Source organism: Astyanax mexicanus, chromosome 1, assembly GCF_023375975.1.
Source record: "Astyanax mexicanus isolate ESR-SI-001 chromosome 1, AstMex3_surface, whole genome shotgun sequence".
NCBI classification, from domain to species: domain Eukaryota; kingdom Metazoa; phylum Chordata; class Actinopteri; order Characiformes; family Acestrorhamphidae; genus Astyanax; species Astyanax mexicanus.
Genome location: NC_064408.1, coordinates 6,627,274 through 6,654,092, shown reverse-complemented (window position 1 = coordinate 6,654,092; position 26,819 = coordinate 6,627,274). Strand labels below are relative to the sequence as shown.

Here is a 26,819-nt window from a genome sequence, read left to right as displayed (position 1 = left end):
TTGTAGCTTAATTATCTCACTCTTTCTGCCCCTTTATTATCTGGCTTTTTCTGGCTTGTCATTATCTCACTCTTTCTCTCTCTTACTTATCTTACTTTTTCTGCCACTTTTTCTTACTCTTTCTATCCCTTCATTATCTCACTCGTTCTGTCTTTTCAGTATCTCATTCTTTCTGTTGCTCCATTTTCTCACCCTTTCTTTATCTTTATTACCCACCCTTTCTGTTTTTTCATTGTCTCTTATAATATTCTCAGTGTGAAATGTGTAAAATCATCATTCAGAAGATGCTTTAGAAAAGCTTGTTTGTTTTATTTATCTTAATAATTATTATTATTATTTTAATGAAAACCGTCTCGGCACTCCAGGTAACAGGAGCAGCAGAATCGTCTGCAGCACTGAGAGGAGGTTAAAGGTCAGCCGTGAGGATTTGTTCACTAATAGACCCGTAATTAAAGGTCTGTTTTAAACGGAGGAAGTGCAGCACGGCAAATGAAAACAAGCCCATTAAAAAGGTATAAAACAGCGCGGCTCACCTGCCACCATCACAACATTACAGAGCTAATGATGCCCTCAGCGCCGAAGTGGTGATGCCGCTCCGGCCTCGTCTATGATTACTGTTATAAATGAATGTAATGATGTGGTGAACAAAGTGGAGATCCCATCATTTCAGAAACAGCTTTTCAATTAACCAAAACGAGCCACATCATTTATCCCCGCTGAATAAAATGATGGAAATGAACTGTTTAAGAGTGATGATTCACACTGAATTAAAACCCACTCTGATTTAAATCAATGGAAGAGTGTAAATCCATAGGATTTTTACTACACCCTGCTTTCTGGCTTTTTGCTTTTTCCATCTCTTTGTTATCTCACTCTTTCTGTGTCTTGATTATCTCACTTTTTTGTATTTTCATTATCTCACTCTTTCTGTATTTTCTATATCTCACTGTTTCTGTCTCTTTGATATCTCACTCTTTCTGTATCTTAATTATCTTATTGTTTCTGCCTTTTTATTACCTCACTCCTTTTGTATCTTAACTGTGTCACTCTTTCTTTACTTTAAATATCTCACTGTTTCTGTCTCTTTGTTATCTCACTCTTTTTGTATTTTCATTATCTTACTCTTTCTGTATCTTAATTATCTATTTTTTGGACCTTTATTATTTTACTTATTTTGACTATTTATTATCTCATTGTTTCTACCTTTTTATTACCTCACTCCTTTTGTATCTTCATTGCGTCACTCTTTCTGTATTTTCAATTATCTCACTGTTTCTGTCTCTTTGATATCTCACTCTTTCTGTATCTTAATTATCTCATTCTTTCTGCCTTTTTATTACCTCACTCATTTTGTATCTTAATTGTGTCACTCTTTCTTTACTTTAAATATCTCACTGTTTCTGCCATTATATTATCTCACTCTTTTTGTATTTTCATTATTTCACTCTCTCTGCCTCTTCATTATTTCACTTTTTGTCTCTTTGTTATCTCTTTTTGTGTCCTAATTTTTGCTCATAAGAAAAATGGTGTTTTCAGACAGAAATGTAATAAAACGGAAATGGAAAGAAAAGCTGAAATGTTGATCTTTAGTCTCATATTTAGCTTTTAATATCAAACCCATTTTTTCAGACTACAGATTGATTAGCCTATAAAGTGATTGGCCTCACAGTTCCAGTACTTTTGGAGGGAACTGTACACTGCTGTAAGAATTTGATATTGATTTGTATTGAGCTATAATATCCTTCTGTTATTTCCTTATGATCACGACCCTCAACTCCTCAACTCATCCCATAAACAAAATATGTTGTATGGAGCTCCATCATTCATTTAGGTGGCTCTTATCTAGGTTCTGTTAACTTGAGACTTTGAACGGCAAAAATGTTAAGATGAAACTGGCACTCATCAGTTGGTTGTTTGGTTTGTTTAACACTCATTTTAAGTTACTTCATGAATCCTTATGTATTCCTTCATAGTCTGGATCACTTTAGTATTAATTTACACAATATTTGAAGAGTGTAAGACCACAGTAATAACTTCTTTAAACTTTTAAAGGAATAAGAATTAATTTCTTGGCTGTCTTCAACCTGTCCTCTTAACTCGGGCAGCAGGTTATGACACTATTTCAGCTCACGATTTTCCACACAACCCCCCGTTCAGTGTTTCTGACACGAGGAAATAAGAGGTTTACCCTGTAAATGCCACATCTCAACACTTCCACTAATAGAGGCTTAGTAAGAGAGCTCCCCTACACACTTAAAGGGATTATTCACCCGTCACTCAAAAGTCCTGCCCAAAAAGTGCAGAGCTGATTGTTTTAACGCGTGGCTCAATATTCCCGCCGCAGCGTGACCCCTTTCAGATCAGCGTCCAGCACTGACAGGATTATCAGTAAAAGCAGCGTCTCCACAAAACGCTCTCGCTCTCGCCCAGGAAAAAACACCAGGACATGGTTCTGTATCGACTTTTAAAATATCCATCAGAGCTAAGAACTGAGGAACGAGTCCTTCACTCTGTTCCTGACTAAACTGCTTCCTTAAAGGGATGGTCGTCTCTGAATGTACACACCTGGAGGACAATAATAACAAAAGGCATATTTACAGTAATCCCATAAACACTGAGCCCCTGACTTCATACATCAATCACTCAGAGTGAAGCATCGCACTGAAACACTTTAACAGATTTTTACACAGTCAGAAAATGATCAAACACCCTTTATTACACCCTTTTTGCCCATTTTTATCTCACTCTTTCTGTATATTCATTATTTTACTTTTTCTTTGTCTTTATTATCTTATTATTTTGTCTCTTCATTATTTCACTCTTTCTGTATCTTAATTATTTTGCATTTTTTTGTGTCATTAATATGTTTCTGTCTCTTCATTATCTCACGTTATCTCACTCGTTATCACTGCGGGTGAAGCATTTCTTTGTCTTTATTATCTTGTCTCTTTATTATTTCATTCTTTCTATCTCTTCATTATCTCAATCTTATTGTCTCTTCATTATCTTATTCTTTCTGGCTCTTCAGTATCTCACTCACTTCTTCATTATCTTATTAATTTGTATCTTCATTATCTCACTCTTTCTGTAAATACAGAAAGTATTTCACTCTTTCTGTATTTTAAATATCTCACACTTACTGCCTCTTTATTATCCCACTCTTTGTGTCTTTTTATTATATAATTATTTTGTCTCTTCATTATCTCACTCTTCCCGTACCTTAATTATCTATTTTTTTTACCTTTATAATTTCATTTTTTTTTCTATGTACTCTTTCCATCTCTTTATCTCATTAGTTTGTCCCTTCATTATCTCACTCTTTCCATCTCTTTATTATCTCATTCTTTCTGCCTCTTTGTCATCTCGCTCTTTCTGTATCTTTATACGTCCACTCTTTATATATTTTTGTTATCTCACTCTTTATGTATCTTAATTATATCACTCTTTCTGTCTCTTAGTTATCTCACTCTTACTGCCTCTTTATCTCACTCTTTCAGTTTTTTTCATTATTTCACTCTTTTTGCATCTTCATTATTTCACTCTCTTTTTCTCCGTTATCCTACTCTTTCTGTATTTTAACTGTCTTACACTTTCTGCCTCTTAATTATCTCACTCTTTCTGCCTCTTTATTATCTCACTCTTACTATATCTTCATCATTTCACTCTTTCTGTCTCTTAATTATCTCACTCTTTCTGTATCTTTGTTATCTCACTCTGTCTCTTTATTATTTCCCTCTTTCTGTATCTTAATTATTTTGCATTTTTTGTCTCTTTAATATTTCACTATTTCTGTCTCTTCATTATCTCACTTTATCTCACTCGTTCTCACTACGGGTGAAGCATTGCACTGAAACACTTTCACAGCTTTTGTTGGAAAATGACCAAACCCTGTTTTTTTTGGTGGCTGTTGGGTTCAATATCTCCTTCAGTCTCGGTGGGAAATATAGTGCAATAAAAGTTCTGAGAGTGAGAGAGTGTTCACTAGTTCAGGAGGAGGAGATTGGACCAGAGTTCGCCACAGTTGCACAGTTCAATCTGATGTTATTCACAACCAGAAAATCAGATTTTCTCATCTTTTTCTTTTTACTTTTGCAACAGTGCAACAGTGTCAGTAATGGCATTGTTACCATGAATACGTAAAAATAATTATTGAGTTTCTGAATTATTGAGAAACACTTCAGTTTCTGAATCAGTTTTTCTAATTTTGCTATTTATAGGTATATGAACATTGTTGTTTTATTCTATAAACTACAGACAACATTTCTTAATGTTCTTTAAATTGTTTAAATTCCAAATAAAAATATTGTCAAAAAAAAGAAAAAGATGTAGAGCTTTTAAGAGTTCAGAAATCAATATTTGGTGGAATAACCCTGGTGGTTTTCAATCACAGTTTTTTTTTTTCATGCATCTTGGCATCATGTTCTCCTCCTCCACCAGTCTTACACACTGCTTTTGTATAACTTTATGCTGCTTTACTCCTGGTGTAAAAATTCAAGCAGTTCAGTTTGGTTTGATGGCTTGTGATCATCCATCTTCCTCTTGATTATATTCCAGAGGTTTTCAATTTGGTAAAATTAAAGAAAACATATTTTTTTCTGAGCTGATTTAAGGTGGACACTGGGCTGATTTAAGGTGGATGCTAGGCTGATTTAAGGTGGACGTTGGGCTGATTTAAGGTGGACGCTGGGCTGATTTAAGGTGGACGTTGGGTGGATATAAGGTGGACGTTGGGCTGATTTAAGGTGGACGTTGGGCGGATATAAGGTGGACGTTGGGCTGATTTAAGGTGGACGCTGGGCTGATTGAAGGTGGACGCTGGGCTGATTGAAGGTGGACGCTGGGTGGATTTAAGGTGGACGCTGGGCTGATTTAAGGTGGACGTTGGGTGGATTTAAGGTGGACGCTGGGTGGATTTAAGGTGGACGCTGGGCTGATTTAAGGTGGACGTTGGGCTGATTTAAGGTGGACGCTGGGCTGATTGAAGGTGGACGCTGGGCTGATTGAAGGTGGACGCTGGGTGGATTTAAGGTGGACGCTGGGCTGATTTTAGCTGGACGCTGGGCTGATGTAAGGTGGACGCTGGGCTGATTTAAGGTGGACGCTGGGTTGATGTAAGGTGGAGGCTGGGCTGATTTAAGGTGGACGTTGGGCTGATTTAAGGTGGACGTTGGGCTGATTTAAGGTGGACGTTGGGTGGATATAAGGTGGACGTTGGATGGATATAAGTTGGACGCTGGATGGATATAAGGTGGACGTTTGGCTGATTTAAGGTGGACGTTGGGTGGATATAAGGTGGATGTTGGATGGATATAAGGTGGACGTTGGGATGATTTAAGGTGGACTCTGGGCTGATTTAAGGTGGACGTTGGGCTGATTTAAGGTGGATGCTGGGCTGATTTAAGGTGGACGCTGGCTCTCTGCAGTACAGGCAGCTTTATATGGAGGAGATAGCAGCGCTGCAGCTCTGGGCGGACGCTGCTCGTAAAAACAATTAAATTGATGAGCTCGCGAGCCGCGTGATGGATGGGCCGATCATTAGGGGGCGGGGCCGGGATGTAATTCGACTGGCCTCTGCATTCTTTGTCATTGGGAATGAAAGCCAAACACTGATCAGGCAGTTCCCGGCTCTCGCCGCTCAGCGCTCCAACTACAGCCGCTCTGAAGTGCTGACCGAGTTAAACGCCTGACCAGACTCTGCAGATCAGCCTGGACCTGAAGATAAATCCATAACATCACCGGATCTGACTTTACTCAGCACAGCGGAGGAGTATTCATTAAAACACAGTCTAACAATATTTCATCGCATTTAACTTATCATGTTATACTCATAACTCAGCTAGTTTTACAAAATAATACAATTCCTACACTGTAAATGAATAATAAAGTGATTCAGACTATGAAGAAACACGTAAGGAATCATGTAGTAACTTAAAATAAGTGTTAAACAAACCGAAAATACTCAACAGAGAAAACTCTTCCTATTTCTCTCCTGCAACAGTCCTGATGAGTGCCAGTTTCATCATTATAATGTTTTACATGGTCTTTGATCTTGATTTTTTTTTTCTCTTTACGGATTGACTGACCTTTAATTTATTATTTTTTTTACTTTATTTAGTTGAGTAGTTGTCGCTTCTCATAATATGGAGAATTAGAACATTACTCAAATAGAGTTATTCACTGTATACCTGTAACTCTAATAATAATAATAATAATAATAATAATAATAATAATAATAATAATAATAATTCTTTATTTTTATATAGTGCTTTATCAAGGACCCAAAGATGCTTACAATACAAGGTACATAGAAAACACACTTTACACAACTCTACCTCTTCACAAGTGATTTCCTGACGGAAATGCAGGATGATTGTGCAGCTAAACTTGCTCCCACTGTTCAATATGGTGGTTTCTATGGTGTTGCTAGGTAGATTGCTAAAGTGATTGCTAGGTTGTTGCCCAGTGGTGCCTGTGGTGCTATGGTGTTGCTAAGTGGTTGCTAGGTGGTGGCTAAGGTGTTGCAATGGTGTCCGTGTTGGTTGCTATGTAGTTTCGAACTGGTTGCTAAGGTGTTGCTATGGTATCCTTGGTGTTTCCTATATAGTTTCTTAGTGATTGCTAAAGTGTTGCTAAAGTGGTTGCTAAGATGTTGCTATGGTATCCATGTTGGTTGCTATGTAGTTGCTAAGCAGTTGCTAAGGTGGTTGCTAATGTGTTGCTTTGGAGTCCTTGGTAGTTGCAATGGTGTTGCTATGGTGTCTGTGGTAGTTACTAAGGTGTTGCTAAGCAATTGCTAGGTGGTTGCTAAGTGGTTGCTAAGGTGATTGCTAGGTTGTTGCCCAATGGTTGCCAAGGTGTTGCCATGGAGTCCATGGTGGTTGCTATGGTGTTGCTAAGTGGTTGCTAGGTGGTTGCTATGGTGTTGCCATGGTGTCCGTGGTGGTTGCTAAGGTGTTGCTAAGCATTTGCTAGGTGGTGGCTAAGGTGTTGTAATGGTATCCGTATGGGTTACTTTGTAGTTGCTGAGCAGTTGCTAAGGAGTTAGCTAAGGTGGTTGCTAAGGTGTTGCTATGGTGTCCTTGGTGGTTGCAGTGGTGTTGCTATGGTGTCTGTGGAGGTTACTAAGGTGTTGCTAAGCAATTGCTAGGTGGTTGCTAAGGTTTTGCCATGGTGTCCACAATGGTTGCTATGGCGCTGCTAAGTGGTTGCTAGGTGGTTGCTATGATGTTGCCATGGTGTCCGTGGTGGTTGCTAAGGTGTTGCTAAGCATTTGCTGGGTGGTGGCTAAGGTGTTGCTATGGTATCCATGTTGATTGTTTTGTAGTTGATAGGTGGTTGCTAAAGTGTTGCTAGGTGGTTGTTAAGGTGTTGCTATGGTATCTATGTTGGTTGCTTTGTAGTTGCTGAAGAGTTGCTAGGTGATTGCTAAGGTGTTGCTATGGCATCCTAGGTGGTTGCTATGTGGTTGCTAAAGTGTTGCTATGGTGTCCATCGTGGTTGCTAAAGTGATTGCTAGGTTGTTGCCCAGTGGTCGCTAAGTTGTTGCCATGGTGCATGTGGTGGTGCTAAGGTGTTGCTAAGCATTTGCTAGGTGGTGGCTAAGATGTTGCTATGGTATCCATGTTGGTTGCTATGTAGTTTCTAAGTGGTTGCTAAGGTGTTGATTTGGTGTCCTTGGTGGTTGCTATGGTGTTGCTATTGTGTTTGTGGTGGTTGCTAAGGTGTTGTTAAGTGGTTGCTAGGTGGTTGTTAAGGTGGTTGTTAAGGTGTTGCTATGGTATCCATGCTGGTTGCTTTGTAGTTGCTAAAGTGTTGCTAGGTGGTTGCTAAGGTGTTGCTATGGTGTCCGTGGTGGTTACTAAGATGTTGCTAAGAAATTGCTGTTCAAAATTGCTCTTCAAAAGTTGCTATGTAGTTTCCAGGTGGTTGCTAAAGTGTTGCTAGGTGGCTGTTAAGGTGTTGCTACAATGTCTGTGGTGGTCGCTAAGGTGTTGCTCAGTGTTTGCTAGGTGGTTGTTAAGGTGTTGCTATGGTATCCATGTTGGTTGCTTTGTAGTTGCTAGGTGGTTGCTATGGTGTTGCTATGGTATCCGTTGTGGTTGCTAAGGTGTTGCTAAGCTGTTCCTAAGCTGTTGCTGGGTGATGGCTATGGAGTCCTTGGTGGTTGCTATGCTGTTTCTACAGTGTCTGTAGTGGTTGCTAAGGTGCTGCTAGGTGATTGAAAAGGTGTTGCTATGGTATCCGTGGTGGTTGCTAAGGTTGTGCGAAGCAGTTGCAAGGTGTTTTTTTTAAAGGTGTTGCTATGGCATCCATGGTGGTTGCTATGTGGTTGCTAAGGTGGTTGCTAAGGTGCTGCTAAGCTGTTGCTAGGTGGTGGGTATGGTGTCCGTGGTGGTTGCTTAGGTGTTGCTAAGCTGTTGCTAGGGGGATGCTAAGGTGTTGCTATGGTATCTGTGGTGGTTGCTTGGTGGTTGCCATGGTGTTGCTATGGTATCCGTTGTGGTTGCTAAGGTGTTGCTTAGCTGTTCCCAAGCTGTTGCTAGGTGGTGGCTATGGAGTCCTTAGTGGTTCCAATGCTGTTTCTACAGTGTCTGTAAGGTTGCTAAGGTGTTGCTTAGCTGTTCCCAAGCTGTTGCTAGGTGGTGGCTATGGAGTCCTAAGTGGTTTCCATGCTGTTTCTACAGTGTCTGTAAGGTTGCTAAGGTTGTTCAAAGCAGTTCCTGGGTGGTTTTTAACGTGTTGCTATGGCATCCATGGCAGTTGCTAAGTGGTTGCTAGGTGTTCTGTCCACATGTGCAAGAAAACATAAAAAAATAAAATGAACTGCATGATGTTAATTGTAATTGCCGCAGGGTCTGAAAGGGTTAAAAGTGAATCAGTCTAAACAGAAACAGTTAAGATTGGGTTAAAATCAGCCGTATCTCACCATGCAGCCGGTAGAGTCCACCCGTCTGTCTGAAACACACTTGAAGTTCTTCCTGCAGCCACCGTTGTCTTTAGAGCAGTCCCTCACCGGCCCAAACGACGCCAGCAAATCGTCCACCGACTCAAAGTAAGTGGACATCATGGCCTCCTCCCTGGAGACGGAGACGAGACGAGAGGAGAAGATGAGTTATCTGAGAATAACAGGTGATGAGGAGAAGATCAGCGAGGCCAAGCGCAATAACAGCATGACCCAGAGAGGATCTCCACAATTACTGACTCAGAACAAACCGTGCAGAGCTGAACTCTTCAAAATAAAAAAGAAAGAGTGAAAGAAATAAAGAGAAGTTTACTCTGAAAACTCAAAGACCGGATGGTATTTATTCATTTGAGAAAAATGCACGCTCTACAGTTCCTATAAAATTAACATATATGTCGAAATAATGTCATATATGGGTCACATTAATAAGATGAAATAAAAAAATGCACAAAAAAGGCTTCATGTTCTTTTTTTTAATCAGTTGGTAGAACACATGATTACCAACAGGGGGCTCTTCAAAAGAAAGAACAGAATAAAGAAATCAAAACTCTAAAAACCAAACACTTGGAAAACGGTCGGTCCTGATGAGGGCCGGTTTCATCGTCATAATATTTTTAAAAATGAGGTTAAAGAAACCAAGGACGCTAAACTAAAGACGTGTCCTTTTGCAGCGAACACATTGGAACCCATTATTTTGGATATTGCCAGTCACTGGAACTCCTTGATAGCTCCTGTAGCTCCTGTTTTGCTGGAAAAAATGAAACCGAAACTTTACATGAAATGCTATCTGCTTTTCAGTGCACAAGTCTCACAAGTCTCACAAGTTTAGGGGCTTGAATTGTTCGGAAAAATGTTGTATATGGGTCAAATTAATAAGATGAGATAAAAAAAAATAAATAAAAGGCTTTAAGCTCTTTTTGTAGGAAATTGGTCGAAGAGTTGAAGAAACAAAACGAAAGGTCGTATCGATAGGCAAACATGGGCAATGTAAAAACGCTTAGTAAAGTTGGTAAACCTGACCATATTTACCAAGATGTGAATGGAATGAGAGTGTATATATACTGGGGTGAACAGGTGAAATCAATATTCAGGTGATTGGCTTCCTGGAAGTGCTGTGTGCAGTGTCAGGTTATTGATCCTGATGAGAGCCAGTTTCATTGTTATAATACTTTAAAAAATGAGGTTAAAGAAGCCAAGGACTCTAAACTAAAGATTGTTCGAAAAAATGTTGTATATGGGTCACATTAATAAAAAAAATAAAAATGCTTTAAGCTCTTTTTGTTGGCAATTAGTAGAATGCATGATGACCAACTGGGGGCTCTTCAAAAGAAATAGCGAAGGGCAGGCAAAATTATAGTCGAAGAAACAAAAAGAAAGGTCGTAACGATAGGCAAATATGGGCAATGTAAAACGCTTAGTAAAGTTGGAAAACTTGACAATATGTAGCAAGATGTGAGTGGAATGAGGGTGTATATATACTGGGGTAAACAGGTGAAATCAATATTAAGGTGACTGACTTCCTGGAAGTGCTGAGAGCAGTGTCAGTTTACTGATCCTGATGAGAGCCAGTTTCATTGTTATAATACTTTAAAAAATGAGGTTAAAGAAGACTTTAAACGCTAAACTCTAAACTAAAGATGTGGGTGTGGCCAAATAGCATGTCCTTTTCACAGCGAAACCACATTGGAACACATTCTTAATCCTTTAATCCCAGCCATTGGAACTCCTTGATAGCTCCTGTTACGCTGGAAAAGATGAAACTGAAACTTCCTGTGAAGCTCTGCCTCCTCTTTTTAGTGCATAAGTGTCAGTTTAGAGGCAGAAACTGTTCTATATCTCAAACGAATGTTGAATTAGGGTCACTTTAATAAGATTATAAGATTAAAAAAGCCTGAAAACACATCAGATTTAATGTGAACATAGTGTTTGCACAATTTTGAACAACCATAGAATGTATTACAGGTTTCAAGCTCTTTTTATAGGCAATTGGTAGAACACATGATTCCCAACTAAAACTATTAAAAGTCCTAATTAATTGCCATCATTTTTTTTCCATTAAAAGTATGTTTAAATTAGAGAAAGAATACTACAACTAAATGTTACATTTATTATACTTTATAAAAAATTTACATTTAATAAAAACTATTAAACCTCTGTGTTTCCATAAAATATATATTTTAAGCAATATGCTTTAAATAAAACAAAAATATATGTAGTGGCATTAAAAACTGAATATAGTGCACTTTAGTGTAGTTTTATTTTATTATTTTTCCATTAGAATTGGTGTCCACAATATGTGCATCAATATGCAAAATAGTATATTTACAATATATTTCAAATGTATTAAAAATCATGTTTAAATAACGCATACTCAAATCTACTAAAGTTTGTAGAAGTTATATGGAAAAACGTAATGCTTTTATGTTGTATTTAAATATGGCTTAATTACAATTAATATACTTAATGCTTAATATACTTAAGTTGCCATTAGTTGTTCCGAAGTAGTACATTTAGTATGTAATTAAGTGTGTATTAATTTTAATGCTAAAAGTATGTAATTAGCCACGTTAGGTATACTTTTTAAAAATATACTTACTTAAATGCACTTTTCTTTTACAAGGAAAGGGTTGAATTTTTTTCCAGCTAAACTTTTACACACTTCACCAACAAAAAAACAACAACTGTAAACTAATATAAAAAATGTTTTACACAGTAAACAGGCTTCACAGCAGGTATTTAGAGGGTGATTTAATATTTACACCAGAATACACTAACAAGGCACCTGTGTCTCACACCTAGAAAGCATGTACTGCTATCATAAAATGTTTATTTTATCCGTTTTGTTTATTTAATCCCTCTGGCACCTGCATATCCATCATTTATCAATCGACTGGGCACATCCGGATCTGGGCAGTGCTTTGGTGAAGCAGGTGCTTTGGCATTCATTTCAGAATCACAGCATTGCTCAGGTGAAGATCTAACACACTGTGAACACACACACACTAACACACACAGCGTCTAGTTTCCATGGAAGCTGTAGTTTCAGTGTATAATAAAAAAAAAAAAAAACAGGGAGGAGAGATCAGGTTTTCGGAAATCAACACAGGGTCAAAATTATTTACACAAAACTTATAATATTTATACAATTAGGGTTGCTATCTTACATTTCAGCAATATTTACTTTAAAGGTTTCATTCCATCGTTTTTCATTCATTTAAAATGAAAATAAATAAAAAAGTGCTTCGGTGATCTGGTATAACGCTGTTTTAGTCTGGTGGAGGAGTGGGCGGAAAGAACGACAGGATTTCGGCTCTTGTTCATAAATATTCATGCATGCAAACATATCGCCTCTAATTGGTGATTTGGTCACCCTTAGAGTCTCTTTATACAACAGTTATTCCGACCTCACAATCTGATTGGTTGAGAAGTGTTCTAGCCGTGCTGATATTTGTGATAACATCACAGCCTGCTCACACTAAACCTGTATCACTCCGCCGTCGCGTTGCTGAGTAACGGCGTATACACACAGTACAGTTTTGAATCATCACCTTTACAGGCAGCAGCGTTAGCTTAGCACAGGCTAGCGCTCAGCCACGGCACGCTCGCCCGCAGTGCTGACTCGTCTTTTGTGGAAAAAAGAGAAAGAAAATCGCTCGGCTAATGCCGTCCGACAGCCAGAATGGTAACTTAACCAGCCAGGCTAGGCTAAGCTAAGCTAAGCTAATGCTGTGCTAAAGCAAGCTACACTAACCTAACCACAGTCCAGCCGGCTAGCTAAAACCAACACCACCCAGCAAAACAAGCAGAAATGCTCAAAGAATGTGCAGCTTTCACCTGAAGACGACTCCACGGAGCAGGAGAGGAGAGTATTAGCGTTATTTCACGCTCCTAACGTTACCATCTTCACTTATTCACAATTTTGATCTCAAGCTAACTTTCGTGGTGTTAGTCTGTATGAACCAAACACCGTTTTGTAGTTAAGTTTCAGTTCTGTTACAGTTGTGATGGAACTACTTTTTGGCGGAAGGCTCAGTCCATATTAAAGCATATTCATTCTGAATTTCTTAAAGTTCTTTGATTTATTTTCTTTATTAATTTTCTTTATTTACTCGCCTTCGGCACGTGCCTACCACCAAAACACAGCCGTGATGCTATTCGTGATAACACACTCCCTCTTGTGTTCTATTGCTTAAGTAAATCGCAAAATCCACCGGAGATCCTATGTCAACCTATAGTTACAGTACTTAGATAGCTAACTAGCGCTAGCTAAGTAACTATTTTTTTTTTACAGAACTCTTTCATTGATCTCATGATTAAATAATACTAATTCACGGGTTGATGTAGACACGGTGCTTTTCCTGATCGACTCGTTTTTCTGAATATTTTCTTTTTTACTAGCTGCTGCAGACAATGGAGCTTGAGGAAGAGTTTCATCATGTGCAGCATCATCTACAACTCAGAGAGACCTACTGTATTTCACAAAGAACAAGAACAAGTGGATTTTAGCGGAAGAACAGCTTTAAAACCTCTAGCAACAGTGCCTCTGAATGTATCAATGTTGATGGGTGTAATGGTCTAGAAATGTGGTTTGTTTGAGTAAATGAGCTCTCCAACTGTTAAACATGGGGGTGGATGGATCATATAGTGCACTGGGCAGAGGTGGAAAAAGTACTGAAAAATTGTAATTAAGTAAAAGTACCTTTATTTTGCTAAAATTCTATTCAAGTCAAAGTTAAAGTACCCATCTTAAAATCTACTCGGGTAAAAGTAAAAAAAGTTCTCAATTTAAAATTAACTTTGAGTAATAGTTACATAGTTACTTTTAATTATTTGCTGTAAAAAGTACACAAAATCATAAATTAAATTGTTTTTAATGAACTATTATTCCAAATAATAATTTGGATCTTTCAGGCAGTATTTGTTCAGACCTCCCCATAAAACATTTTCAAGAACAAGTGGCATAGGTTTCTATGATCCATTATTTTCTTTACTGTCATATAGGTGACTATAAACTGTAATTTGTATAGTTTTACAGTTCATTATTATTTTTTAACTTGCCATTGCTGTGCTTTAACTGCTATTTACATGTTTTCTTTTACATTTAAGCAGATTGTTTAATGTTCCCAATAAGAACTTAAGGAATTATCATGAAAAACATGAAATCATACAAAAAGAAAATTGTTTGTCGGCGCATGCACAGTGCCGTAAAGAAGCACATATTGATGGGTAGCAAAACTCGACAGAACACTGCTGGGAAAAGTTCAGCTGCGCTGCCATGGAGAACAAAACTTCATTTTTTTTTATTCAGACAATTAGTTTTTTTTTTTTTTCTCAGCATTTAATTATTTACTCAGTAACGGGGAGTTTTCCAATGTAGTGAAGTAAATTACTTGTGTCAAAATGTACTTGAGTAAAAGTAAAATTACCTATTTTAAAAACTACTTAAAAAATTACAAATTACTCATAAAATCTACTCAATTACAGTAATTTGAGTAAATGTAATTCATTACTTTCCACTTTACTTTGGCACTGGGCTTGTGTTGCAGCCAGTGATATAGGGAACATTTTATTGGTACAGACAGAAAATAATTCAATTAAATGCCAGCAAACTCAATGCAAATATACTGTAGTATTGTAGTTTACAGGCTTTACTATGGAGATTATACAGGTAATACGTGCAAACCAGGAATGCTAGATAATTTAATTATCATTTTCTGTGTAAATATCGGTCTGAAACATAAATAAACTATAATTGTGATAACTGTGATGCATTATCCCTTTATTATACATTATTATTTAGTTGCATCGCTAATACACCCACTGTCATCTTGTGATGCAACATCATTTAACACAGCTGTCTGACTTCTAAAGATTTTACGCTGGGAATTATTTAGCCTCCATACATTATCACACCCCCTCAATGTCTAATGACCCTGATAATACGATGTGATAAAGACCTCACTTACAGCAACATCAGCGTGAGCCGCTTCCCAGCTGCTGAGTGAGATCAACCCCCGGCACACTGACACTCTCTCACGTTTATATCTTTATTAAATAAACTGATTCTGGGTCAGTAACGAGTGACTGAGTAAATGAACACAAACTACTGGAGGACTAAGAGTCTTCTAGAACTGTAGAGGAGCTTCTATCAGTACAGAAACTGAAGTGTGTCAGACTCAGATTCTCTCTTTCTGTAGGCATAGTATCTCAAAATAGGAAAGTATCTCAAGCTTATAACTGTTTAGAATTAGAGAATTTCAAAATAATTAAATAGTATCTCAAAATAATGAGATAGTGTCTCACAAAATGAGATAGTGTCTCAAAAAAATGAGATAGTATCTCAAAATAATAACTCAGTAGCTCAAAACAATGGCTGTATAAGAATGAGATAGCATCTTAAATAATGACACAGTAGCTCAAAATAATGACATCTCTGAATGAGATAGTATCTTAAATAATGACACAGTAGCTTAAAATAGCGACATCTCAAATCACTTATAACATCTCAGAATTAAAAGGTATCTCAAAATAATGACTCAGTCGCACAAAATAATGATATTTCAGAAAGAGATAGTATCTCAATTTAATGACAGCTCAGAATTAAATAGTTTCTCAAAATAATGACTTAATATCTGAAAATAATAACATCTCAGAATGAGATAGTATCTCAAAATAATGACAACATCTTATAATGAGAGTATCTCAAAATAATGACGTCTCAGAATGAGATATATTTCAAAATAATGACAACATTTTAGAATGAGATAATGAGATGCCAACTTGTAAATACTTCTACAAAGTATATCAAACCAACACCTTAGTATTTCAAAATGAAAACAATGGCAAAGTATCTCAAAGTAATGAACGGTATCTCAAAATAATAAAACATCTGCAATTACTGTGATTATCTCAAAAGGATGACTTCGTGTCTCAAACATAAAAGTATCTCAAAATGTAAATTATTATTTTTTATAATAACTTTTTCTAGAAATAACGACTTCTCTCAAATATCTTTTACAGTAATTAATTTGTATTTTAAAATAATGAGAATTTATGTCAAATGACAATCTTAGTATATTTCAGAATGATGGTATCTCAAAATGATCCCAAAGTCCAGAATCCCAAAATGATGACTTAACAATTTTGTAAAATAAAGGATATTGTGTACAAAAAAAATTGTGACCAAGTATCTCATTATTAAAGTAGCTTTTAAATTAGATATCTCAAAACAAAGTGACGTACAGTATTTCACATTATGTATCTCAAAATAATCACTTATTATGTGTCACAAAATAATGAATTAGTATTTTAAAGTAATCGATTTGTATCTCACAGTATCAAGATATATCAAAATGTGATATTAGGCGCTATTTTAGCATTTATCTATAGCGCCCGTAGCAACACCTTAGCAACCACCTAGCAACACCTTGGGAACCACCTAGCAACTTCTTAGCGACATCATAGCAACCACCACAGACACCATAGCAACACCTTAGCAACCACCTAATAACTGCTTAGCGACATAATAGCAACCACCACAGAGACCATTGCAAAGCCTTAGCAAACACATTCTAGCAACTGCTTAGCGACATCATAGCAACCACCACAGACACCATAACAAAGCCTTATCAACCACATACTAGCAACTGCTAAGCAGTACCATAGTAACCACCACAGGTACCATAGCAAAACCTTAGCAAACACATACTAGCAACTGCTTAGCAGTATCATAGTGACCACCACAGGTACCATAGCAATGCCTTAGCCACAAGCTAGCAACACCTTAGCAACCACCATGGACACAATAGCAACACCTTAGCAACCCTCTAGCAACCGCATAGCAACACTTTAGCAGACACCATAGCAAACACCTAGCAACATTATAGAAACCACCATAGCAAACGGTGGGAACCACTTTTTTAATTCTGTTTACTGTTGAGTTAAAGTGTAGATTTATTTATAATCTCTGACGCTATTTTAACAGCACGGCCGCGAGGCGTCAAAACACACTGTTGACGGGGTGTAAGATAGCAATTAACATCTCAATACTCCTTATGTTTTCAAGCGTCTTCTAAAACTAATCCTGGTCTGAAGTTATTTCGTCTAAACTTGTGTAACTTAGATTTCAGGTCAATATGCTAATCAGGCAGTGGAAATGCTAGCACTAACGGGTCACGCTGAGCAGGAGCGTGAGCCGCTGTATCAATAAAACGCACCGGCCATGTGAAAGACTCAGTCTGCCTGCTTATTATGGGGTGTTTCAGGCCTGGCTGGCCACACTTTAGCACTTACATGGCGTTAATGAGCTGGACCAGCAGCCACTAGAACACTGCAGCGCTAATCAGAGAGTCAATGCACTTAACTGGAGAGTATCAAAAATAATGGGACGGCGGCGCGGCGCGAGAGAGGCCTGCAGTAAAGTGATTAGCGATGATCCAGAGACACGCTAAAAGATGCTGGACAGGCTCTTCAGACGCACCCGACCTGCTGGAAACATCCGATACAGGCTCTTCACTGTAGAGTGATGATGTCATGCTGTTACACAAAAAACTAGTATCTCCATTACTGAAAAAATACACCTTTTATTTTTTGTCATAATGTGAATTTAACGACTTCTTTCAAATATTACTCCAAGTAATTGATTTGTATCTTAAAATAATAAAATTTTACTTCGTATATTTTATAATTACAGTATCTCTAAATAATTTTAGTATCTAAAAAATTGATCCCAAATCCCAAAAATTGACTTGAGATAATCTTGTAAAGTGAGGGTGAAGACTAGCACACGCCTCCTCCGATACATATGTAGTCAGACTCCACCTCTTTTTGAACTGATGCTGATAGCTGTAGCATTGCTGAGTAGCATCACAGCGCTAACGCTCAGAGGAAAGCGCAGCGACTCGGGTCTTCTGATACATCAGCTCACAGATGCAGCCTTAAGCTTATCCACATCACCCTAGGAGTAATAAAAGCATAAAAGAGCACCACCTACTGTACCCATCCAAAGAGAGAGAGCAAGACCAATAGTGCTCTCTCGGGGCTCCGACAGCTCCTGACGGCAAGCTGCATGACCGGGATTCGAACCAGCGATTTCCTAATCTTTAGATTGCTGGACCACTCTGTTCCATCTTTTCATTTCTTTAAAAGTACAGCCTGTTATTTATTTTATTATTATTATTCTAAGGGGAAAAATAGAGGTTGTCTTTTTTCCCCACAAACCCGCATTATAAATATTCAGGCTGCGCCTGCAATTTTTCTACGTCTTATTTGAAAGTCAATGATGCAGCGCTGGTCAAAATTGGCCGGCCCCCCGTGATTGGCTCTTTAAAAATTGATTTTTCTCACTGTGCAGCAACTCCCAGCAGCAAGATAGAGACACAAGCTGGCAGGAGTTGCAGAGAGCGAGCGAGGGAGCGAGGGAGCAAGAGAGCGAGGGAGAGAAAGAAAGAGAGAGAGATACAGAGAGAGAGAAATAGTGAGCCTCTGATCTAAAATGATGTACATACAGGGCGTCTGTGGAATATTCACCAAAGCTGTGTGGTATTTACTGCAGACGATCACAGATCTGAGCTCGGCTGCTCTACGACTGCAAGGATCTAACGGCTGCTCCACATCAGCGCCGCTTCAGACACAGATACAATCAACACAGCACACACACACACACACCAAACCGACACCAGAGAGAGAGAGAGAGCCTGAACGAACTGTCAGTATAAATGTCATCAAAATAATAATCTACGCCGCATCAAAGCCCAGAAAGGGAACAGAGCCAGCAGACTCCGTTTCTGCAAATATTCATTCCTGCTGATGTATTCCATGTTTTGGCAGCACTGTCAACCAAATATATCTGATACAAATATATATATTTATATATTTCAGTATATCAACAGTACTCATGACACAATGTCTAAACTAATTATTAATTGACACTAGTTAATTGTAATTACCCTTATTGTAAAATGTTGATATCTATCTGGACTGGGCTAAATAGCTGGACTGAATTCAATTAGGTTAGATAAGAATTAACGGTAACACTTTAAAATAAGACTACCTTTATGAAGAGTTTATGAATGGTTTACAATTAGTGTATTAGTGGTTACTTATTAGGTTGTAAATGCCTTAAAAATCATTAATAATCAGTTATAACACATACGTAGAAAGGACAACAGTATAGATGGCTGTGGGTTCACTATTTGGCAAACAACAGGTCATTGTTGCCCTTTCTACGTATGTGTTATAACTGATTATTAATGATTTTTAAGGCATTTACAACCTAATAAGTAACCATTAATACACTAATTGTAAACCATTTATAAACCCTTTATAAAGGTAGTCTTATTTTAAAGTGGTACAGAATTAACTTAACTGAACTGGAATGAATCTTGTTGAACAAGGCTTAAATGGACTGGGCTGGACTGATTCCTGTTGGACTAGACTGGTTTAGACTGGACTGATTCCTGTTGAACTAGACTGGTTTAGACTGGACTGATTCCTGTTGAACTAGACCGGTTTAAACTGGACTGATTCCTTTTGAACTAGACCAGTTTGAACTGGACTTCATATAGACTGGAACACACTGGACCAGATAGGACTGGAAAAAATTCAATTCAACTTAAATGCACTGACCTCAATTTGGTTAAACCAAAATGAATTTAATTCAATTAAGTTTAAATAAAACTGACTAGAACTGACCCAAACAGAACTGAACAGAATTAAATAAACTGGATTAGACTGGATTGGGGTAAGCTAAAATAAATACAACAGAACAGAAAATAAGATAAATTAATCTGAATTACCTGAGATTTAAAGTGAATTGTGCCAAAAGGAATGAATATGAAGTGAACTGACCTACTCTTAATTAAAATAAACTGGGTTTTATACAAAGCTATGGATAACTCAAGTCTTAATATAAACAAGAGATCAATTCCTGCACAAACAATCCTAAAGTGTGTGTGTGTGTGTGTCCTGATTTTTTGACCGGTGAGCAGGTGTGTGTTCACACGCGTGGCCGGTGCTCAGGTGATTATAAGAGTCCCATCACCCCCCTGATATAACTGAACATGATTTCCCACAGCAAAGAGAAGAGCCAGAGCACCCGGAGCGCCTGCCCACCCATCAGCCTGTTCACATCTCTACACACACACACACACACACACACACACACACACACACACACACTCTACAGGAGGCAGCTAAGTGCCAGCCTGAACCAGTCATTAACTGTGTAATGGCACATGGACATGCTACACTTAATACTGTGCTAATGTGCTGGATGTGGCCTGACTGCTGCCTGTTTACAACCATACAGAACTGAAACTGAGAGTCTGGAGTTACACTGATTTTCTACATTAGACTGGACTGAATTAAACTAGACTGAACTAGTCTAAATTTAACTGAACTGGATTGAATTTAATTGGACAACACTACAATTAACTGGATAGTACTAGTCTGGACTAGCCTCAACTAACCTGGATTTAAATAACCTGGGCTAGCTTGGACTGAATTCAATTGAACTGAACTGAACCTGGACTGAATTTAACTGGGCTAGACTGGACTGAATTCAGTTTAACTGAACTGAACCTGGACTGAATTTAACTGGGCTAGACTGGACTGAATTCAGTTTAACTGAACTGAACCTGGACTGAATTTAACTGGGCTAGACTGGACTGAATTCAGTTTAACTGAACTGAACCTGGACTGAATTTAACTGGGCTAGACTGGACTGAATTCAGTTTAACTGAACTGAACCTGGACTGAATTTAACTGGGCTAGACTGGACTGAATTCTTATAAATTAGCTCAAATGCACTGAACTAAACACAAGACAGAAAAACAGAGGACAGAAGCACACTAGACCAAAAAAGGGAAAAACACAAGACAGATACAGGCTAAGGTCTGACACAAATCAAATTAAACACACATCAAATCAAACACAGATCAAACAAATCAAATTTAGCTGGAAAAACTGAAACGAACAGACTTTAACTACACAGATTTGGACTGGACTGGACCGAATTCAACTCAACTAAGATCAGCTCAACTCAACTAAAATCAGCTCAGCTCAAATCAACTCCACTCAACTCAACGCCACTCAACCTAACTCAAACTCAACTTAGATTAGCTCATGTCAACTAAAATGAAACTCTGCTCACCTTAACTCAAATAAACTCAACTCAACTTAGATTAGCTCAACTCAACTAAAATAAAACTCAGCTCACCTTAACACAAATCATCTCAACTATACTCAACTTAGATTAGCTCAACTCAACTAAAATCAAACTCAGCTCACCTCAACCCTACTAAATTCAAATAAACTCAACTTAGATCCACTCAACTGAACTCATCTAAAATAAAACTGAGCTCAGCTTACCTCAAAACATCTTAACTAAAGTCAACTCAACTTTAAAAAAACAGCTCAACTCAAATAAAAAATAAACTCAGCTCACCTTAACTCAAATTAACTAAACTAAACTAAACTCAAATAAAACTCAGCTTGATTAAACTCCACTTAACTAGCTGACTGGACTGAGTTGACCTTAACTCAATTAAAATTAAACTCAGCTCACCTCAACTCAAATCAACTCAACCTAGATCAGCTTAACATAGCTCAACTAAAATCACCTCAATCAATTCAAATCACATCACCTCAACTCAACTCAACTTAGATTAGCTTAACTCACCTAAACTGAAACCAAACTCAGCTCACTTCAACTCAAATAAACTCAACTCAACATAGATCAGCTCAACTCAACTTCATTGGGAACATGCTAAGTTAACACTTGATTAAATGCTTGCTAATCTAGCGTTACACCCGTGTGCTTTATGATCCGGTTTAAACTGCATAAGATCAGACTGGAGCTGCAGTATGTGTGCATTAGTGTACGACTGATGGACTGAAGCTGTTTATAGAGTTTTTTTTCTTTCTCATTCTCATCTACGTTAAACTCGTTGCCCTTATTGAGACGCAAGGTTGCGTGAGAGTGTGAGAGTGATGAAATATATATATATATATATATATATATATATATATATATATATATATATATATATATATATATATATATATATATATAGTCTGAATGGCACGGCATCAAACACTTTAAGCTGCTTAATTGTAAGGCATGAAAAGAGGCTGTTTATGAGGAGGACTGGTTGTGTAAAACTGAATTATGCCCGTTTCAATGCACTGAACTGAAAAACTGACCTCCAGGAAAGACAAGAAAGAAAGTAAATATGAGAAAAATGTTTTTATTAGTATATCTTGCATGTTTTTTTTTTGTATTGCTTTATTATAAGGTATAATAAAGCCCGGCTTCGGCACTGAACTCTGGCACTTGTATATAAATCCCCTGAAACACACGCGCCGCCTGCAGGAAATCAACAAGCCCATTAGTGCTAATGCGAAATCTGCAGTCTTCTCTTATTTACTCTCCTGATTTCCAGTCTAATCTCTGAAGATGGATAGAATTCAGCTCTGTGAACTGATTCCAGTCGGGCCGAGGGCAGGTGAAATCTGATTTTCTGTATAATTCCCCCAGAACACGGCTGATTGAATCACAGCCTACATCCCCTCCAAATGAAAGCCATTCTTCTTATGATTCATCTCGGGAAGATATTGCTCTGCTATTTCATAATGTAAGCCGCTACAGAGCGTTTTAATCACTTCACTCTCTCATATCTCTCTTTCCTCCTGATAGCTTAAGTGAATTCCAGCGCATGACAGCTGCTATGTACGCCCAAACAGCGTTAGCACTGGGGGAGCGAACTGGTACCGTACTGGAACTGGAACATGCTTGTGTTCAAACAGCAGGGTTGGGAAAGTTACTTTTCATATAATCTGATTTACTGTAATTTACTGTATTTTTTTATTATTTATAAAGCTCAACTCAACTCAAATCAAACTCAGCTTGCCTTAACTCAACTCAGGTCAGCTCCATTCCACTCCACTCAAATCAAACTTGGCTCAATTAAACTCAACTTAGCTCAACTCAACTTAACTCCATTCCACTCCACTCCACTCCAATAAAATCAACTTAACTAAACTCAAGTCAATTTAAAACAGCTCAACTCAACTAAAATCAAACTCAGCTCGGCTCAACTCAACTCAACACGCTTGTGTACACACAGCAGGGTTGGGAAAGTTACTTTAAATATGTGTTCTGGTATAAATTACTGATTACCTGTTAATATAATCTGATTTACTGTGAATATTTTTTTTATTATTGCTACCACATAAGACTCCTTTATCAACTCAGTATAGATCAGCTCAGCTCAAGTCAACAAAAATCTTAAAACTTAAAACAGATTAAACAACTTCCAACACATTAAGAGACAAGAAATTCAGGTAATTAACTGATGAGTTCAGCACAGCTGTTAACTGAAAGCCTGCAAAGCCAAGATGTGCAAAACTGTCATCTAAGCTTTGCTCAAAATATTGCAATGCACACATTATGGGTGACATACCAGAGTACAAAAGAGGACAAATTGTTGGTGCACGTCTTGCTGGAGCATCTGTGACCAAGACAGCAAGTCTTTGTGATGCATCAAGAGCCGCGGTATCCAGGGTAACGTCAGCATACCACCAAGAAGGACCAACCACATCCAACAGGATTAACTGTGGACGCTGTAAGAGGAAGCTGTCTGAAAGGGATGTTCGGGTGCTAACCCGGATTGTATCCAAAAAACATAAAACCACGGCTGATCAAATCACGGCAGAATTCACTGAGCACCTCAACTCTCCTGTTTCCACCAGAACTGTCCGTCACCACAATCAATTATTGTGCTCTAAAACCAGGTGTTTCAGTTTCATTGTCCAACACCTGTATATATATATATGTATATATATATATATATATATATATATATATACATATATATATATATATATGTATTTCCTGTGGTAAGATGACAAGTAAGATGTAAGATGACAATTGACTAATGTTTGCATTGATAAGTTGACTAGTATCACCAACAATATTAAATGTTTTGTTTTTCTCTTATGAACACATATCAAAACATTATCAAACACTCACATATACATATCTCGTGTCTGATGTAAATGAAAGAGGCAGCGGTTGGTTCTTTGTTCCTGGGCTCAGGAGAACGTGAGTGGGCTGGAGGAGTGAGATGGATGGTTTAGAGGCTGCTGGGAGTGTGTCTCTGCACAGCGCTTTTCTAATTAATGTGAAGGCTGAATTATTGATGGAGGTCTGCGGGGGGCACCCTTCCCCTTGCCTGGCTCTGCCCCCTCCGTGCACACTTCTCCATTCCCCCTTTGACTCGCTCTGGAGAGACATGACTGCAGCAGACCAGGGTCAGAGGTCAGCTGGGCTGGATTAATGCTCAGTCAGCCTGTCTACTGCTGTATAGAACAACCTTAAATCAGGAACTGTTGGGAGAGTATAGAAAATTCAAGATAACGCAGTGTTTTTTATATTTACTTTGACTTTAATTTGATTGCAGACAATAAAAAATAAAAATGCAATGCTCAAGACATCCAAACTATGAAAAAAACCCCATATAGAATAATTTAGAAAACATTTTCTTTATATATATATATATATATATATATATATATATATATATATATATATATATATATATATATATATATATATATTTAAAATTCTTCAAAGAAGTTGCATCTCTTGCTTAAATTAAACAGCTTTGCACTGGATTTTCTCAGTCAGCTTTATAAGGTAGAGTCACCTGGAATTCGGGGTTTCAGTTAACAGCTGTGCTGAACTCATCAAGAGTTAATAATAACTTCAATTTCTTGCTTCTTAGTAAAGTGTTTAAGAGCATCAGTTAAGGTAAAGTAGTGAAGAGGTAGAGTTACAGGTATACAGTGAATAGTGAATATTTGAGTAATGTTCTAATCCAGATTATGAGAAGTAACAACTACTCAACTAAATAAAGAAAACAATAATAATTTGCAAGAACTTTGAAAGTATTCTCAAGTGCAGTCGTGACAAAAAGACCATTAAAACAGTTATAATGATTAAACTGGCACTCATCAAGGACATCCCTGGAAAGGAAAAGCAAGAGTTTTCTCTGTTACTCAGATAAGATAAGTTCATTATTCAGTCAAGTTGACTGTTGTCAGGGTTTTAATCAGTCAGTGGCGCTCCTGTGTTTGTTTTCCACCACCAAAATATGTAGAAACACGCCAGAAATTTACCTGAACACACCTCACGCCCATCAGGGTAGATTTATTCCTAAACTCTGATGCTATTTTAATGGTGCGGGGGCCAAACCTTTAAAATAATTATAATGATGAAACTGGCACTCATCAAGGACATCCCAGGAAAGGAAAAGCAAGAGTTTTCTCTGTTGCTTAGATAAGATAAGTTCATTATAAGTTACCAGCCTCAAAACAAAATACGCAAGTATTTTGTTTTTTTTAAAGACTTATTTTAAGTTAATACATTAATTATTATGAGTTCCTTCATAGTCTGGATCACTTCACTATTCATTAACTATGTAGGAAAAAAACGTAAAATCACCAGTAATAACAATGTAATTACTGCAGCTTGTTTAAAATGCATTTAAATGCCTCAACATGTTTCTAAAAGCCTCAATCAGCTCTTAAAGAGTTAATCACATGCAGATTAAAGTGTGTGTGTTTTTTAACAGTCCACAATTACAGTTAATTACAGTGATTGCCGACCTGACATGCTTGTATATTTCCCCTAAATACTCATTAAAGTGAACTGTGGGATATCTACACAAGCTATATCACACTGTCATAACACACACTGCAGCTAGCGCTCTCCATAAATACTCATTAGTGCAGCTTACCTCCCGTTAGCTTTAATCATGCACTCTAGCAGGACCTCTCACACAAAGCATTTCTCTATTTTCATATTTTAAATGGCATTTTATTACAGGGCAAAGACTATACACTGATGTGCCAGTGTCACAGGAGTCTTTGGTTGGCATTATTAGACATTTTAAAGGATGAACAAACCTTTAAACGCCATTTATTCCTATTAATTTTTTTGAAATTATGTGTTAGTTTTACACCAGGTGTAGCAGGACACACGGTACCACTTTAAAATAAGACTACCTTTATAAATGCTTTACGATTAGTTTATTAATGGTTACTAATTAGGTTGTAAAAGCCTTAAAAATCATTAATAATCAGTTATAACACATACGTAGACAGAGCAACAATGACCTGTTGTTTGTCAAATAGTGATCCCACAGCCATCTATATTGTTGCCCTTTCTAGGTATCTGTTATAACTGATTACTAATGATTTTTGAGGCATTTACAACTTAATTAGTGACCACAAATTAACTGTAAACTGTAAACCATTTATAAACCCTTTATTAAGGTAGTCTTTTTTAAAAGTGGTACCGGACACACAACTTTCTAAAAGTTCCACTTTTGTCTCGTCAAAAGGCGGGTGGTTGTGTTGTGTTTGATGTTAGTTGGTAAATGAGAGACGGGTGGTTGTGGTGTTTTTGGTCAGCAGTGTTTTTTATCTTGGAATTCTCCCATGGAGACCATTTTCACCCAGTCTCTTATTATTCTTATAATTGAATCATTAACACTGATCTTAACTGAGGCGAGTGAGATCCTGCAGTTCTTTAAATGTAGTTCTGGGTTCTTTTGGGATCTCCTGGATGAGTTGTTCATGCCCTTTTGGAGTCATTTAGGTCGGCTGGTCACTCCTGGGAAGGTTCACCAGTGTTCCAAAGAAAATACATATTGCCCAATTTTTGTGCTATAGCTATTGTGCATCGTTCAATTGCCTATCGCACAGCTGGATTTAGGATGTGTTGGTGTGTATTTGGTATCGCGAGGGCACAAAAATATATGCTTTGCACAGTTTGAAATGCGCAAAAGGCATG

At 37.6% G+C, this 26,819-nt stretch overlaps 1 protein-coding gene across 1 annotated transcript in view; it reads right to left on the bottom strand.

The window, feature by feature from the left end:
* LOC103040661 (astrotactin-2) overlaps positions 1-26,819 on the bottom strand; it is a 1,082,674-nt gene that overhangs the window by 306,202 nt on the left and 749,653 nt on the right. The window contains exon 11 of the mRNA XM_049465818.1: positions 8,927-9,077. Within this exon, the coding sequence (XP_049321775.1) occupies positions 8,927-9,077 (151 nt within the window). The remainder of the gene's footprint in view (positions 1-8,926; positions 9,078-26,819) is intronic.